The following is an 18,727-nucleotide window of genomic DNA, read 5'->3' on the forward strand; positions in this document are numbered from 1 at the left end:
TCTCATATTATGGATAAATATACATTTTGTTTTTATATATCCAGATAGTTTGATTAGAGGATTCGACAATGCACAAAGTTATACCACACATCAAACATTAAATCACAATTTTAAAAAATGTCTATAAATTATCTTATTGTTAATTAAATCGTGGAAATCACGGTCTCGGTGGAAAGTTTCAGTTTTCACTTTTCACTTAAACTATTATCTGTGGTTGGACAACTCACAACAGTTGATAAGCTAATTATCAAACCATAAACATAACCTAAAAAGAAGTAATCAATATTTTTGTTTATCGTTCCCAAAAAGATGTAATGTGGTATGTCGGAAATTTGTGATAAAATCAATATGGCCTCCGCCGTGTATTATTCTTACGGGAGAACGTTAGTAGCCATTTTTGAAAATGGACAACCCAAGTTACTGCTGGCTTACCTGTTTATTTGTTCACGAATTCTTTGCAATATTATAATAAATAACATTATAAAAGCGATACCAAGCTGCGTCTACATGTCTATCTGTAATTACTAATTTGTAATTTTTATGCTTTTTGCGATACATAGTTTTTGAATTTTGCTTAAACGTTGGTTTGCCGGTCTTTAACGGTTTAAAGTATGCACGTTTTGTGAAAACATGGAAAACACAGCTGTTACAGTCAACGATGTAGATACGGACTTTTTGCCTTTAATTCACGATATTATAAAAAGGTATGACGTTCAGATTAATATATTAAAATTATTATATTGATAGGTACCTCTTTCGTAATACCTTATCGGATGTGATTTGAAATGAAATTTTCAGTGGCGAAAGAGAAAATCACGAACCGCAAAAATCGGCCCAAGAGGTAACGCAAAAAATACAAGATCTTCAAAAGAAAATCGATCAAGCTCGAGATCAGGTAAGCTTTGGCGTTGTTATAGTTTGCTAATTGTTCAAAAAAAAAAAATCAATAGAAGACAGATCGGCAGTAAAAAAAAAAAAAAAACGACAATGTTTAAGAAACGTAAGGTTTTACAAAATCAGCGTAGGAGGGCTGCTTCTGAAAGCGAAAGTAGCGAAGACGAATCTGCTGTAATTTCAAACGAGAAGCGGCAAAGGAGACCAAACCCATTAATTCAAAGTACGTCTTGTAAAAAAATCAAAACTAACGACGCTACAAATTATTCTTCTGAAAGTGATCACGACACTGTTGGTGTTTCGTATCGTTCTAAAATGGACTCGGAAATGAGCGGGCCTAAAGATATGGGGGCAACGGCTACTGTTGAAATTGATACGGAACTCGACAAGGATGCACAAGCAATTTACGAACGTTCGTTACAAGTAAACAAAGAACTTAAAGGTAAAGAAGACGATAAAGTGTACAGAGGAATGGCCAACTACACGCAGTATTACGAAAAGAAAGACACGGCTCTTGGTAATGCGTCCAGCGGAATGGTACGTAAAGGGCCGATCCGCGCTCCTGCCAATTTACGATCGACTGTCCGCTGGGATTATCAACCGGATATTTGTAAAGATTACAAAGAGACTGGATTTTGTGGTTTTGGAGACAGTTGTAAATTCTTGCACGATCGATCGGATTACAAATTCGGCTGGCAATTGGAAATGGAAACTACTCAGCAGGGCGACTCTGACGGAGATGACAATCCAACAAAATATGAAATTAAAGACGACGATGATGATTACATACCGTTTAAATGTTTGATTTGTCGTGGGTCTTATGTTGAACCGGTAATGACTAAATGCAAGCATTACTTTTGTGAAAAATGTGCACTGGCGCATTTCAAGAAAAGTACTAAATGTTTTGTATGTCAAAAACAGACCGGAGGCTTTTTTGATCCGGCCAAAGTCATTATAGACAAATTAAACGCCTCAAATTCGGACGAAATACATCAATGCCACTCGGGCGAAGAATCAGATTAATGAACTTAGTTAAAGCTGAACAATTTTGCTACCTATAACTTGATTTTGTTTTTGGCATTAAACCATAATATGTATAAATAAACCAATTAATCGTATAATATATAAACTAATTATTATGTGTATATTATGTATTACTTGACAAAAGTCATATTATAATAATATAATATGAATAAAAAAATTGTATATGTTTTTAATGACTTATATTTTGATATTTCAATATTGTTGTACAATCACTAATGTCTCTTACAATACAAAAAAAGAGTAATTTTGGTATTCTAGATTCGCAAACTACCCGGTGTCCAGTACAATAGTGAACAACAGCTAAAAGCCATGGACGACCTTCGGCAATCTCTACAGATGAAAAGACAACTGTTGTTAAAATACAGACACTTGTATTCGTTTGATGTTCCAAAGTATTAGAACTCATAATGGTTTTTTTTTTTTTTTACATTTGAGGTGAATTTTTTTTCTTTTCTTTTTTATGTTTTGTAATGAGAATAAAATAAGTAATATGAACACCGAGGAGAAAATCATAAAAAAAATATATATATTCTGGTTACGATTAACTATTGTGTTGTAAATTGATTTTTTTTTTAGCAATAAAAAAGTGATATATAATAATGTATGTAAATTTTAGTTTTAATTCAAAATACTTAAGTCCCTATTAAGACCAACTCCATTGTCAACAGTTGCCAAAAATCTATTTTTAAAACATTAAAATTTTTGTGTTGAATGGAAGGGTAGTAGCTCTGATGTAAAAACAAAAAGAAGGAACACCTCTCCAGCTATATAAAAGGCCAAAAAACTTAGCCAGGTAGTTCTTGGTGAAGTGCTAAACCCAGAAGCCAAAAATAATTATATTTTACTCAACTTACTAATAATTTTCATTAAAATCGTTCTAACTATGTCAAAACTAATAATATTTTTTAAGCAAAAAAAAAAAATTCTGAAAGCTGTCACCTTCAAAATGTTTTTACATTTACATTACACTACTGATCTTGTTAATTCTCAATGATAGAAACAATGATTTAAAGATACCAATACATTTTTATTGTTGTACTGAATAATTTTAAGTCATAACGTAATTGTTAATATATTTTTATAATTGTTTTAAGTTTACAGTTCGCCTATATTTTACGCATTAGTTGGCCTTAATGGTTGTTTTATAATTACGTTTATTTTATTGGTATCAAATACTAATATATTATAAAATACTCATAAATTCATTAAAATTTTATTTGTGAACATTCTGTTTTACTTTTTTTATAAATAATTTGTAAATATGTGTTAAAAGATAGTTTTTCTTTACAAAATAATCTGGTAGGAAGCATTTTTTAATTTCTTGGCTTGCGTTTGAAACAAATTATATTAACGTTAAAAAGTATATAAGATAATATTATACAAGTCGATAAAGTCTCAACTTGACCATGCATGATAATCTTTTTATTGCAAGAGTGGATGACACATTGATTTACCGTGTTTGAAACAATTAAAATACTAGTTACTAATTACTATCATAGGCGCAGCAAGACCAACATTTTAGGGTGGTGCTAAAATTACGTGTACACATGATTAAACAAAATTCTTATCTTCAAACCATTAGATATAAAATATTTGAAAACAAAAATATTCTAAAATAAAAAACTTGAATAGAGTATGTACATATTTTCAAATTTTATGTGTAAAAATCAAGGATTAGTGTTTGAATTTTTGGGGGTTCTTTAATTTTCAGTCTGGGGGTGCTAGAGCCCCCCTCCCTTCGCCAGTTGCGCCAGTGGTTATTACAACAAGTACATAAAAATTAAATTTAACGTTTTTTTTTTTTAATTCAAGGTGGATCAATCCACCTTGTTGAAATTGAAACATTTCATAGGGATATCATATTCTTATTATTCCATGAAATACTCACCAAATCGCTCCATCTCTTTTTAACGATATTGACTCTTATAACTCTCTCTCTACAATTGGTCGATATTTTCTTTTTAGGTCTAGTACACTCCCATGCTACCACAACGACGGTCCATACCGTATTGCTAGTATCACGCATGTGCCATGTGGTATCGCTGGAATCAATATAGTAGCATATATTATATTATGTTCATGGCTGGAATCAATAGCAGCTCATTTTTTGTTTACATCTCGAGGAAGCAATATATGTATCCCATGGTAAAATTATACAGTTAATTTTGAATTTTCACAACTCAAAAAATCAAACAAGTAACCGGTTGTGGAGTTTTATTAATTTGTAAGTACCAAGTATTAACTGTGGAGTTAAAAAAAAAATATTCATACATTTTTTCGTTTTGAACAAACTACACAAAGAACAAAGCATTTGAAATATGCTTTGTTTATATTAAATAACAAATTAAATATTACATAGCAAATTTTCGACGGGTAGTGTGGACATAATATTATATACTATTATGTATTTATGGGATATTCAAAGCCAAATCGTACTTCTTTTGATTTTCGCATCCCATATTTTATGTAATTTGGCATAAATTTACTTTACCGGACAACCTTTTCCTCATTTTTTTGTCATTTAGTGTTTTTTACGCTAATTACTAATCAGAATTAGTCGGACTCCTCTAGTTTGCATATTTTCTCGTGTATAATAATAGGTGGCGGTAGGCTCTCAGCAACATACATTTGTGAGGATAGGTTAGGTCCGGTTAAGTGGCTAACGCTTCCAGAGCGGGATTAGGTGAGTTAAGTCTTTTAGGCAAGCTTTTATTCCTCTGGGGTTTCACCGACTTGATATTTGAAAATAGAGAATTTTTTTGTTAATTAGCTATAATAATTTAATTAAAAAAATTTAGTGACTAATATAATATATAATTTAGAATGTCTGATTATGTGTTTAGTTATATTTTTAATTTGGCAATTATAAATTCAGCCAAATCGCTGGTAATAGCAACTAGGGCTGACTAAGAAATAAGTTAACTTTAACGTCAACAAAATTGTACCTATAAGTATAAATTTACATTCTACAGCAATGTATGTACTATATAATCTTATCGATTGGCAAACTCATCTGTTAAGTTATATGACGTGTTTTCCTTATCATAAAATATTGTACTCGCACATTAAACAAATTGGTCGGTGAATGAGGCAAAATTTTATTATGTTTTAATAATCATAAATTTTATAAGTAAAGTGATTAAAAATCTAGTTTTTAAGAAGTGGCATTGCGATTAATTGGTTGCAGGCTTCATCTTACCCAAAATTGGTGGAGATCAGTTCAAAAATTGTATTTTACTGGTGTTTACTGATTATAAAACAAAAAACTGAAGTCTTTAATAGGCTCAGAATTAGATATATCTAATATTATTTGTTATAGAATTTATGTCAATAAAACCAGATAGTTCATATGTCACGTAATTTGTCGAGCAATTGACCCTTATGTATAGAATTAATTTCACCATAGATATGATCCCAATGTAGTGGCGCTCTAAATAAAACTATAAATGCATGCTAGTGTTTCCATTCACATCTATCTCAGTCATTATGTAATACACAACCAAACATGATACTTACCAAATTAACAATTAATATACATTAAAAAATATACACCATAAGAGTTGAGGGTTTCTTTGCCATATAATTTTAACTCGACAGTGGATTTTATAAAAAAAAGATCACTACTGGTAGAGTTAACATGCGCCCGTTCTAAATATTTCAGTTCTTATCATTTGGTGTAGTAATTTAGATATTAATAATTCATATTTTATATTTCCTGTTTTAGTAATTCAAATATATTTATTTCTCAATTATTAAAAAAAAAACCTTTTATTTCACCACGTTTTTTTTTGGAATATTAATTTTATTTGTTAGCTTGAATATTTAGAGAAAACAAGTAAAATAACAACAGTGGAACTGATAACTTATTATGGATCAACACATTATTATTGCCCAGATCAATCGATTCTTTCGGTAAGTCTTAAATGAATTTGTTATTAATTAAGCTCTGTGAAATTATTATTTATCACCAATTTATATATCTAAATGCCTCGGTCCTCGTGGTGTACACACTTTTTTTCTTAACTATACAAATTACACCAATTTATTGTTTAGTAAAGGGTGTCTCGGAATATAACGCCGGATAGCCAGGTACAAAAATTGTCATTGCTTGCTCAGAATTATCTGACAAAGAGTTAGTCTTTCTAGCACAACATTTCTAGAAGTTACGATGGTTACGATTTTTGTTCCTGGCTATCCGGCGTTATTTATGAGGCACTCTTTATTATAAAATCAATATTATAGTAATAATAAATAATGATTACAAGTTTAATACCTCATTAAGTAAAACAAGAGTAATTGTAAATTATTATTTTTGTTGAATATTTTATTTGTATATAATCCATCAACAAGCATTTATCCATTTTTTTTTTTTTTAAACATATTTTGATAAAAGTTTTGTTTTAACAGTTTAAACTTATTAAATAATTATTTATTATTACTGATGCAAGTAAATACTAAAGTAGATTTATTATTCTAGGGAAAAAATGTTTTGCGACATAACTTTGATAAGCAATGAAGGCTTAGAAATTTTAGCACACAAAGTTGTATTAGCTTCAGTGAGCTGTGTATTTCACACAATGTTTACCAGCCAATTCAAAGAAAGTGATGAAAATAAAGTTACTTTACATGATATGGACTCTGAAGTTTTAGAATCGATAGTCAAATTTGCATATACGGATAATGTTTATATTAAAAGTACAAATGTCGAGGTATTACATACGCAATAGTGTATACAATTGATGAGATATATTATAATTACTCTATTGTTAATTATTTATCAATTTTTTTTTTTTATAGAAAATGTGGATGGCTGCAGATATGTATGGTCTAAACTATATAAAAGAAGTGTGTTGCAAGTTTGTTAAAAATAACCTAAATAGTAAAAATTGTATTAGTTTTATGAAGACTTCAGAGTTATTATCGAACAAAGAAATTTACAGTATATGTTGGTCGTATTTTTTAAATAATTTCACGTAAGTTATCAGGTTTTACATATGAGACTCGCAAAAGTTTTTAAAATAATAAAACATAACCTTCTTTTTTTTTGTAGCAAGGTTTTGAAATCCAAATTTGCACTAAAAAAACTGTTTGAATTTTCAATTGATGATGTCCTTAAGTTTATTAAACTAGATGATTTAGTAGTTGACACTGAGGAAAAGGTATAATATTGTATTTTAAGTGTAAATTGGTTGTCAAACAAAGTATTTTTAATGTAACACGATAATGAATTATTCGAATGTTGGTTTTTATTATTGTTACAATTGACTATTGGTAATAAAAGAATTTATTTTAGATATTTGATTTTATAATTGGTTGGATAAGATATAACAAAATTGAACGAAATCACATGTTACTGGATTTAATGAAATGTGTACGTTTGTATTTACTTTCAAAAGAAGGACTTCAACGGATTTGTAGTGAACCGTACGTGACAAATAACAAAGATAGTAAGTATACAACCATTGTATCGGGAACTGTATTTACTCTACATTGTTGCTTTTCATTTGAAAATACAATAGCCTATCAGTCATTTATATATTACTGTTGTGTTAAAAAAAAAACATAAGCAGTTTTATGTATTTTCGTATCAATCTCTATTAACAACTGTTTTTTTTTTATTATTAAAAAAATGATTTATTATTTTCAGCTATGGATCATTTGTTAAAAGAAATTACCAAAATTAACTTTGATAAATTAGCAAGTAATTCTACAGTTGGGACAAGTGTAAGCAAACAAATTTTTTAAACAAGTTTTGAACACAATGTGATTAAAATTTGTATGAATGTATTCTGTTCAGATTATTTTCGGGATTGGTAGCCATTTGAAATACGATGAAAGCCGTGTGTGGTATATGGATTTTAGAAGCAACGATAATTTAAAATGGAAACCGAGCAAACATTTATTTTTTTGTCCTCGTCATAAAGACACAAAGATTGTACTCTGTGGAAATGGAATAATACTTGCAATTGGAGGTTTGAGTGTTGATGGTAAATACATGAATATTGTAGAAGAACTAGATCTGAAATCGAAGTCAAAACATTGGGTTCCGACAGCACCACTAAATCGACCCCGAAGATTTTTCACTGTCTGCACTCACGAGCAATATGTATATGTGGTACGTATTAATTTGATTGTAATTTACATAATGAAAACACTTTTATAACAATAACATTTTTTTTATTTCTATGTTGTAGATCGGGGGTTTAAGTCTTAATATACGGCGTTGTGATTTTGAGAATGTGATAGAATATTACGATACAAATTCAAAAGTATGGACAGAAATTATCAAACCGTTGCCCACTCCTCGTAACTTGTGCAGTGCCACAATTTATAATAATCATTTGTATGTTGTAAGTAAATACTGTTTCACCGTAAAAACCATGTCTGACCACTTAACAAATTGTCTACCTATATTTTGTTAATTTTTATAACAATAATAATTAAAAAATAATTATTAAAGTTGCAATAATGTTTTGTACAAATTTAATTGAAAATTTTTATTGCTTAATGTAGTTTGGTGGAAAAAATACAAACGTTCTTGCAAACGTGGACTACTATGATTTTGAAAAAAAAAACTGGAAACAACTGGATCCAATGCCGATAGCTAATTGGCTTATGGGTATAACAAGAATAAAGAACATCGTTTATCTCGTTGGTGGTCTCGAGGGATGTCAACGAGTTTTTAAATTTGATTTAGAAAATTTAAAGTGGGAAGAAATGCCTAATTTGCACTACGGAACAAATGATGCAAACTCAAGTCTGTATATTATATTTACTTAAGTGTTTTATACATTATTTTAAAATTGTCATTATTTTAAAATGCAGGCGTTTTTGTCAAGAAACACGACTTATTCGTGTGTGTGAATGAATGTGCAGAACTTTGGTGTGAGAGACTCGACACAAAAGCAAGAAAATGGCAAATGGTCGACTGGGTAAAAACAAAATTGAGGTTTAGTTCAATTATTCATTTAAATGAAATTGATTTGAAATCGTATGGTGTTCACTTGAACCGATGATTGCAGAAACGACACGGGTCAATTTTTTTTTAACTTTTGAAAATTGTATAATTTAAACAATTTTGAAATAAATTTTAATTTAATAATGATTACTTATTGAGACCATACCATATACTGAATATTTATAATTTGTGTGTGAAGTGTTTTATTTTAGAAATAGTTCCATAAGATGCTGATTTATTATTATCGTCTTTTCATAATATTTATTCCTTCAACAATTAAAATAAAAAATATCCGAATGTGTTGTAAGTTGAACTTGTTCTTACTGACAGTAGACAGTATTATTTGGTAATATGACGTATCATAAGTGCAAGCATAATTTTTTCTGGCTTTCAGTTCGGTTTTTTGTTGGAACAAAATAGCTTTTGCTATTAATAATGACAATAAAAAACTGTATAAGTCAGAAATGATATCTTTAGGCTTATACAAATTAACCTTAAAATAAACTTACATGGTCGTAATATTTTATTAAAACCACTTTTTTCTTAAATATTGCCTGTATAAAACGGTATTGATATTAGGAATGAAAACCAAAAAGAACAGATTGACTAATGGAATATCGAAATTGATGGTTTTTATCTTAAAAATGAAAAATTTCATTTACCTAGAAATTAATTGGTCATCATTTGGTCTAGTTTGCGCTTTAGGAAAGCGGGTGTAAACTTTGAAAAAGTTCACTTCTTCGCTCTTAAAAATAGACCACCAAAAATAAAAAATTATTGCAAATTTTTGATCTTTTAGTTTTTTTTTATATTTCTTAATAAACTCGAGCAATTTTCTTCCTGATAAAAGCCAACATAACGAATACAGCGTCTTTGAATTCTCACAAGTTATTCTGTCGGACCTACATGAGATGGATTCCAAATTAGACACCCATACTCAAGGACAGGTCTGACAAGAGAACAGTGGAGGGATCTTGAGCATGTTTCATTTGTGAAATCTTTAGTGCTGCGGATAATAAAGCCAAAGGATCTCAATGCTTTAGAACACTTAACGCTATATGAGCATTTAAAGATAAATCTGATTGGAAAATTACTCCTAAATCACGAATATAAGGAAACTTCATTGATTATTTGATCTGAAATTTTATAATAGAAATTTATTTTACTTTTAGACCGATAAAAATATATTTGTTGACATTGACATCAAATCCGAAAGCAATTGATCTTTTTGGTGTTGTGTTTTATTAAAGAACACAATTAAAAATGTCAAAAAATGAATAGCTCAGATGGGATTTGAACTCTGAAATTTAATTTAAAAAAAAATCACTTAAGAAACGGGGATATTCGACAAAGACTGTTATTTTAATTTATTATCCTAATTTGCACATATTTATTAAATAGGTAAATACATTTATGTTAATTATTACAACTTTTACCTATTCGTTATAACTCATAGAATGAGTAGAAATTAATTATTTTATTCTTTTCAATTTAACGGGCATGTTAATTTAATTAAATCAATAACAAAAAATACCATAAATTTCCAATTTTTTATAATTTTTTACTGTTATGTATTATTGGGTACAAATTAATTTTATTTAACAACGCGAAACAAGTATATATTTTATACTAAGCTAAAGATCTCCAATTAAACAAATAGGTCTAAGAATTTAACATTTTTGTAGTTAAGATGGTATCACTGATTTTGAATTAAATAGTATTTATAAACATTGGTAAAAGTATTTATGATAACAATTTTTAATAGATTACATTAAACATTATAATTGTAATGGGTTGGCTGTTGTACGTTGTCATACTTTAAACCTTTAGAATTTATTCGTATTTAATCAACTTTAACGCATCCTTACGGTGCAGGTTCATCCTCTGGCATTTTATAAATATTTAATAGTTATGTAAACTTTCCCATCTTCGCCAATGACATTCTGATCATTACTATTCTCGTTAATATTCTCATAGCCACAGTCCTTATGGTCAACTTTTATGAATTTAAGATCATGTGGTGAACTATGACCCCAATATATATAATTGATCAACTGTAAGAAAAAACAAAGCATTTTTGAAACAGCAAAAAATCAGATTCAATTAATTATTTTTTTTTATTATTCCAACACGATAAATATCGCAATAATACGAAGCAATTGTTATTTTGTATTTACATCGTTTATGATTTCTTTGTCTAACGTCACTGATCTGGACATAATGGTTATATAATGTATGAAGCCAGTCATTTGGCCATCATTCGTCATATGTATGCACATGTATACAAGCGCAAAGGATACATAGTCAGTGTAGAGCACAATAAAAGACGGATCCTCCACATGATCATCTGGAAAGTGTATTATAAAAATTACCAATTAGATATCTGCTATATAATATAAACTGGTTGACGATCGGTAAGTAAATTGAATAAAACACTTGAATCATTAATTTTTAGATAACAAGGAATTGTTGGTAATTGGTATATCTATTGTAACACGATGAACAAATTCACAAAAATATTTATAGAAATCTGTCAAAACAAACTATCAAATCGCACGTACTTGAATAATCATTAAGAAGATCGGTATAAGTCATTTCTGATGGTAATTTTGATGATTTGGCTTTCAATACTCCAAAATAAAAACTGTAATTGGATTTTTCTGCATATTCTATCATATTTTCGATTTTCTGTGTGTAAAAATCATACACTAAACATCGATTTTCTGGAAACGTCGTTTTAACGACGTACCATTTTCCTAAAAACTATAGAAAAGGGACCGATTTTCATATAGGTAACAATTATAAGCTTAAGTTAAAAAAAAGTAACTATATTTACAAATACAGTTAAGCTTTTAGAAGCTCAACCAATGATAATTATGGTTAACGAACATATTATGGTACTCAATTGTTTTATTTTGTTGTTATGTATCCTGTAAAGTATCAAATGCATTATTTGAACTTACCATTTCCATTTCGAAATCTTCCATAGGATCTAAATTAAGACACTGATGCCCCGAAACGACATTCAAAGAACTAACTAGCAACACAGATAAAATACGCAAGCCATTGAACTTCATTGTATGACGGTGTATATAACAACATAAATTGAATACTTTTAAAATCTAAAAAAAAACATTGAAATAATATACAACTTGAGTGATATTATTGCTGGTATCATGTACGGTGAGCTTAACGACGGCCTAAATAATTGTTGATGGATAAAGCGGAGGAGAGTATTTTGTGTGACAGAAGGATGGCTATAAGATTGAAAGGTACATTTTTATAGGACGGTAGTGAGTCCAGAAATGTTATATGAGTCGGAATGTTAGGCAGTAGACAAGAGGAGGGATGATAGAATAAGAAATAAATAAACAAGGGGAGTCTAGGAGTGGCATCAATTGTGGGGAAAATGAAAAAGAATACGTTGAAATGGTTCGGACATGTTATGCGAAGAGATGAAGCAAAAGTATACTTACAAATTTCGAAGTTTGATAGTGCAGCTTACTAAACGATGTACTGAATTTTGACGCAGAGTTCAAACTTATGTGATTTTTAACTATACATCGATCGTCATGGCGTATAATATTTGGCATGCTAGTCTATGTGAATTTTTGTGAATTTGCATAGCTGGTCGAGTACGACAATTTATCGATAAAAATAATCTAAATATAAATTTATACTCGATAGGTGTTTATCATTTTTCTTCGTGGTAGAAATGTAATTTAAATAATAGTTTATACATTTTTTTTTTAAAATGCTCTTTAACTATAGGCGATTTTTTGGCCTCGATGTGATCGAAAGAAGCTATTGATTTTACAATGACAAAAAGTATCTGTGGAAAAAATAACTTTTTCCTGTGGACCGAATTACTCTTGACACACTATCTATACAGATCCGATATCGTATAAAGATTGTACTTTTGTAGTTCTTAAGTAGAAATAGTCAACTCCTTCATCCTAAAATAGGGAAAACCCGAAACAACCGGTTTTTTTAACCATAAACTTTAATTTGCAACATTTTCGCGAAAAACGATTTTTATTAACTGATTAGGCATGCCTATTTATACATAAAGTGGAACTAAGGGGGTGCTGAGGGGACTTTAGGGTCCCTAAAATTGAAACCTAAATCCTTGATGTGCACGCATAAAACTGTAATAATGTAGGTACATACTCTGTTTAATTTTTTTATTTTAGAATAACTTTGTTTTACAATTTTTTTATTTATATTTAATGGTTTGAAGATAAGAATTATAATTAACCAGGTACCTATACATAATTTTATCACCCCATAAAATGTAAGTCTAGTTGCGCCTATGGCCATGAGCCCGTTAAGGGTTAACTACTTTCTAACGTCATTTATTACTTTTAGTTTAACGTAAATTTTTTCTACGTTTTACTATCGGTTGATATTTCAAAGTTCGATGATAAAATAGATCTAAATTCTAGAGTAAGACACAGTTGTGGTATATTGAATAATGTTTATTTTTATCAATATAGTAATTATATATAAATATGAAATGTATTATACAGTTACACCAAGTTATTTAAATTCAAAAATTGTTTTATTAAAATGAGACATAATTTTATACATGGTTGTAGTCAAAAACTAAACCACTAAAATCTTGGCTAGAATACATAAAGTTAGGCCTTTTTACTAACTACGAAATATATTCAAATATTACTAATTTCTAATTTATGAAAAATTTGTTGAATTTTAGCAGAATTTAAAAATAACTTCACAAAGCTAACAATAAGGTAAAGGTAATAATGTAAAGGAACATAAATAATAATCAGGTAATTTCTTTATTAATTCATTTAATGGGGGTTAGCGACAAGGTTAGCTTTACATTGTCGAACTATTAATCTTTTGAATTTATTCGTATTTAATCAACATAAATGCCTCCTTATGGTGTAGGTTCTATCATCCATTCGATAGAAACGTAAGGTCGTCGATCGTCATCGTCGTCAATGGCATTCTGATCATCACCATCTTGTTATTATATGTTGAATTTTAGCAGAATTTAAACATAACTTCACAAAGCTAACAATAAGGTTAATAATGTAAAGAAATATAAATATTATTCAGGTAATTTCTTTATTAATTAATTTATAGATTAATAAATTATTTTAAATATTCCTTAGGGGCACTGACCACTATATACAAATGTGAAGTATGAGCTAGTTTTGTATAATTAAATATCTGATATTTGATTACAATCTTGAGCTGGTTATTATTGTCACATAAAACTTTTCATGTTCTTTTACTCCTCGCAATAACTGCATAACTGCATGACAGCGTTAAAAATTGGTAAAATTGTTATAGACATAAATGAAAAGCTTCTGAGTTCAACATTTAAAGCACCTCACCGGCGAGTTGCTGACATATCTTGGCTCTAAATTAAAACAAAAAACTTCTCAGAAATATCCAATTTTATAATGTTTTTTTATTTTTGAATAATAACTGATATAGTTTAATTTTATTTAACAATGCTTAATAAATACATTTATACTAATTGTAAGCAAAAGATTTTCAATTAAACAAATAGACCTTAGAATTTAAAATGTTTGTAGTTATCGTTGATTTCCAATTAAATATAAATTATAATCAATAGTAAAAGGTTTTATGATAAATGTTTTTATATATTACATTAAAAATTATAATTTGAATGGGGGTTAGCGACAGGGTTAGCTTTACATTGTCGAACTGTTAATCTTTTGAATTTATTCGTATTTAACCAACATAAATGCCTCCTTATGGTGTAGGTTGTATCATCCATTCGATAGAAAAGTAAGGTCGTCGATCGTCATCGTCGTCAATGACATTCTGATCATCACCATCTTCAACAAGAGTCCCATAGTTACAGTTCTTGTGGTCAACGTGAATGAGATTTAGAGGAGCTCGAGCTACCGATAATATATTTACGATCAACTGTAAATTAAAGAACAAACAATTACATTTTTTTAACTGCAAAAATTCAGGTCCAATTAATTTCTTTTTCTTTTTATTCTAAAACGATAAATATCAATAAAACATAACATTTTTTTAATTTGTATTTACTTCATTTAGGAATTCACTGTCTAAGACCACTGATCTGTATAAAATAGTTACAAAATGTAAGAAGCCTTCGTCATCTGGCAATTTTACGCACATGAACACACTCGCATAGGATACATAGTCAGTGTCGAGTACAATAAAATACGGTTTCTGCGCTTTAGGATCTGCAAAGTGCATTTTTAAAACTACCAATTAGGTATCTACATAATATATAAATCGGTTGTCTATCGGTAAGTAAATAAGTCTAATTAAACACTTAAACCAGTAGTGTTCAAATAATAATAAGGAATTTTTGGTGTATCACGATGGACGAATTTAAAAAAAAACATTATATAAATCAGTCTAATCATAAGAAATACCCGGTTTAAATTGCGCATTGGAATGTTTTTGGAGTAGGCGAATATTGAAAATTAAATGTTGAAATTTCACGTACTTGAATAATCCTGTCTAGTATCAACAACATTCATTTCTGATGGTAAACTCTTGACTTCCAATGCTCCATAGTAAAATTGGTAATTGGTATTAAATTTTTTGACTTTCTGTGGGTAAAAATCATACCTTACGCATCGAGTAAATGGTAACATCGTTTTAGTGGCGTACCATCGTCCATAAAACTATAGAAAAAATGACGGATTAGTACGAGTACACAGGACTAAATTAAAACGATATTTTTATTATAGCTGTATTTAAAATTAAAGTTAAGCTCATATCCGATAACTATTATAGTTATGGTCTAGGAATATCACAATTTGGAACTCAATTGTTTTATTTTGTTATTATATATACTGTCAAGTATCAAATGCATTACTTGAACTTACATTTTCCATTTCGAAATCCTCCATAGGCTTAAAATCAAGACATTCATGACCCGAAACGACATTCAATGAAATAACTAGCAACACGGATACAAGACATAAGCCATTGAACTTCATTGTACGACAGTGTATACAGACGCGTAAATTGAATACTATTGAAATCTAAACAAAAAAAACATTGCAATTATATTACTTAAGTCATCATCATGTACGGTAAGTATAACGTCGGCTATTTGAGGTCAAACCCTGCTATCATTAGATGGTTTCTAGAAGGGACGGGTCGTTAAGCTATAGCCAGAGAGGACTCGCCCAGCAAACGAAGCACCTGTGAGCGCTAAACCCACTGCCGTCTTATCGACTTGGCCACACGTCCTCTACGTAGTAATGTGAGGTTGTGAGGTACAGTGCCCAGAGATTGGCATCAAAGCGTTTATTTAAATGTGATTTTATCACTATAACTAATTGAAAATTAGCTAGGCAAGAGTTCTCCTCTACAAAAGTCATTTTTTATCAAACTTTTGCCATAATACGGAGAAAAAATAACATTAAAAGTTAAAAACTAGAAAAACTTAATATTGTCCCATTTTTAAATTAATCCACAAATTTTGCGGCAATGTTGCTGTTCGAAGACCACGACAGTATTGATAATGTTTTGGGTGGGATGCAGAAAATTAGTAGACGTAATGTCGGATGTATTTCAATATATAATTAAAAATCATTATGGTCATTGCATTTTCTTATTCTTCAGTATAAATAAATAGCTATTAAAAAAAAAAAAAAAAATCGTTTTAATCCAACCACATTTAACCTCACTGCCCCTCTTATTAAAATTATTAAATAAGTCAAATTGTTCATTACATTATTCTTAATTTTAAACGTTTAAAAAATATATGTAATCGAAATCACATTGTATAAAACCTAACGAAATAAACTCAAAATTCCACAAGTCTGATTGTAACATTACACATTAAGCAAAATAATGATTAAATATAAAATCTAATACATCATTTTATTCAAAATGTCACCTTTTAGATACAAATGGAAATTATAAATTTCACCATTTCTGATAGATAAAAACATACTCACAACTTTCGAATTTTGATAGTGCAGCTTACTAAACGATGTACTAAATTTTGAAACAAGGTTTTAACTTTAATGCTTTTTAGTTATTGGTTTTACACATCGATCGTCATGGCATATAGTCTAGAAATATTTGTCAGGCTAGTATATGTGCATTTTTGTGAATTTACATAGCAGGTTGAGTATGACAATTTATCGATAAAAATAATATTAATAACAATTTATACTCAATAGGTGTTAACCATTTTTCTTCGTGGTAGAAATGTAATTTAAATAATAGTTTATACATTTGTAATATATACATATATATATATATATATGCTCTTTAACTAAAGGGAATTTTTTAGCCTCGACGCGATAGTGAGAAGCTGTTTGTTTTATATTGATGTATTGTGTGTAGTAATAATAACTTGTTTCTTGTGGACCAACCTACTCGTGTAGCACCTCCATAGATCCGAAATCGTACTCAAATAGTTGTTTGGTAGGTCAAAAGTAAAAAAAGTTAACTTTTTCTTCCTAAAACCCTATAAACCCCGAAAAAAATTACCTGTTTTTCAATCGTAAACTTTGATTTGCTATATATTCGCGAAAAACGTTCGGATCGAGTCAAAATTTCGATAGCTAGGGGGATTTTTGCATCCCCGGACTCAAAATTAGCACCCCAAAAAATGGAAACCCCACTCCTTGTATTTTATTTTATATTTAATGGTTTGAAGATAATAATTATGTTTAATCAGGTATACATAATTTTAGAGCCCCCTAAAAGGTAGGTCTAATGTCGCCTACGGTCATTAGCCCGTAAAGGTTTAATAATTTGTTTAACGTAATTTATTACTTTTAGTTCAACGGCATTGTTTTTATACGTTTTATTAGAGGTTGATATCGAAAAGTTGCTGTAATATAATGAAGCTAATAGCTCTGAACTCCTATACTTGATATCCTTTTACTTTTTTTTTTTTAATAGCCTTTATTAACAAAAAACATTCGGCTCAACAATTAAACAGCAATAACAAGTAAGATGTAAATGTACATTATGGTAATAATATGATTTTAAAGACAAAAGAAAAAGAAAACAAATATAAAGAAAAACAATCAGAAAACTAAATAACATTGATATAAACTTAAAACTTAAATTAAATGATGAGGACAATATGGAGCAGAATTAAGGGATAGATGGAATGCATGTGACGGAAGATTATGACCAAGTCTAAGGCGTGAAAAGGAGGATATTACATTTCTGGGAATATTTAAATTATGGAACCAAGGACGAAAGGTAATGGAAGGGGAAATAGAACGGAACTGAGGTTAACGTTGGACCATTTGTCTATCCACGCTTTGGCTACAGTGTGACGGAAAAGGCGGAGGAAGTCAGAAGAAGGGGTATTGGAGATGGTCGGAATTAAGTGGGATGAAGTGGAATTAGCGAGGAGGTCGGCAACCTCGTTACCCGTAATACCAACGTGACCTGGGACCCAATGGAAAATAACTGATTTATTTTGTGAGAGGATTGAAAAGATTAATGACCTGATGATTAGGATAAAAGGGGAAAGATGAGAATTGAACGGAAAGGATGATATAGCTTGAAGGCATGAAAGAGAATAAGAACAAATTAAATAAGCCGTATTAGGAGCGGAGGAAATGTAAGTAAGGGCATGGATAATGGTAAGACTTTCCGCCGTAAAGGAAGATGAGACTAGATGTAATTTGGAAGAAAAGGATATATTCAAAGCAGGAATAAAAAAGGAACAGCCTGCCGAATTGACTGATACCGAACCGTCCGTGTATATTATGCATGTATTAGGAAACGAAGAAGAGATATAATCGGAAAAGAGATTGTTGACTGTTGAAGGGTGGAGAGAACGAAGGGTTTGAACGTGGAGGC

At 29.7% G+C, this 18,727-nt stretch overlaps 3 protein-coding genes across 4 annotated transcripts; all 3 read left to right on the forward strand.

Moving 5' to 3' along the window:
• The first annotated feature begins 197 nt into the window (after window positions 1–197).
• On the forward strand, window positions 198–3,044 carry LOC126845706 (mediator of RNA polymerase II transcription subunit 9). The gene is made up of 3 exons (XM_050584546.1): window positions 198–704; window positions 799–895; window positions 2,197–3,044. Exons 1-3 carry the CDS (start codon window positions 631–633, stop codon window positions 2,335–2,337), a joined length of 312 nt encoding a protein of 103 aa, XP_050440503.1. The 5' UTR covers window positions 198–630; the 3' UTR covers window positions 2,338–3,044.
• LOC126845705 (E3 ubiquitin-protein ligase RNF113A) lies at window positions 906–2,106 on the forward strand. The gene has a single exon (XM_050584545.1). The coding sequence runs from the start codon at window positions 988–990 to the stop codon at window positions 1,915–1,917; it is 930 nt and encodes a 309-aa protein (XP_050440502.1). The 5' UTR covers window positions 906–987; the 3' UTR covers window positions 1,918–2,106.
• Window positions 3,045–3,938: 894 nt separating the features above from the next.
• LOC126845693 (kelch-like protein 28) lies at window positions 3,939–9,040 on the forward strand. Of its 2 annotated transcripts, none has more exons than XM_050584517.1 (11): window positions 3,939–4,162; window positions 5,752–5,850; window positions 6,416–6,647; window positions 6,736–6,911; window positions 6,989–7,097; window positions 7,232–7,385; window positions 7,586–7,662; window positions 7,736–8,053; window positions 8,133–8,288; window positions 8,452–8,695; window positions 8,764–9,040. In XM_050584517.1, exons 2-11 carry the CDS (start codon window positions 5,807–5,809, stop codon window positions 8,952–8,954), a joined length of 1,701 nt encoding a protein of 566 aa, XP_050440474.1. In that variant the 5' UTR covers window positions 3,939–4,162; window positions 5,752–5,806; the 3' UTR covers window positions 8,955–9,040. The 2 variants fall into 2 exon arrangements, with proteins under 2 accessions (XP_050440474.1, XP_050440473.1); XM_050584516.1 differs by having other exon boundaries at window positions 5,765–5,850.
• Window positions 9,041–18,727: the final 9,687 nt, after the last annotated feature.

The sequence above is a fragment of the Adelges cooleyi genome, unplaced genomic scaffold (genome assembly GCF_023614345.1).
Source record: "Adelges cooleyi isolate 19-005CV unplaced genomic scaffold, UGA_ACOO_1.1 ACOO_flye_CR_arks_rails_tigmint_CR_PRNA_8, whole genome shotgun sequence".
NCBI classification, from domain to species: Eukaryota; Metazoa; Arthropoda; class Insecta; order Hemiptera; family Adelgidae; genus Adelges; species Adelges cooleyi.

Bases quoted from the DNA above. Each gene is read 5' to 3' on its own strand.
- LOC126845706 (XM_050584546.1), top strand. From the start codon at position 631: ATGGAAAACACAGCTGTTACAGTCAACGATGTAGATACGGACTTTTTG. The intron at 705-798 runs GTATGACGTTCA...TGAAATTTTCAG, and splicing joins ATTCACGATATTATAAAAAG to TGGCGAAAGAGAAAATCACG. The intron at 896-2,196 runs GTAAGCTTTGGC...TTGGTATTCTAG, and splicing joins TCGATCAAGCTCGAGATCAG to ATTCGCAAACTACCCGGTGT.
- LOC126845693 (XM_050584517.1), top strand. From the start codon at position 5,807: ATGGATCAACACATTATTATTGCCCAGATCAATCGATTCTTTCG. The intron at 6,648-6,735 runs GTATTACATACG...TTTTTTTTATAG, and splicing joins TTAAAAGTACAAATGTCGAG to AAAATGTGGATGGCTGCAGA. The intron at 6,912-6,988 runs GTAAGTTATCAG...TTTTTTTTGTAG, and splicing joins TATTTTTTAAATAATTTCAC to CAAGGTTTTGAAATCCAAAT.
- LOC126845705 (XM_050584545.1), top strand. From the start codon at position 988: ATGTTTAAGAAACGTAAGGTTTTACAAAATCAGCGTAGGAGGGCTGCT.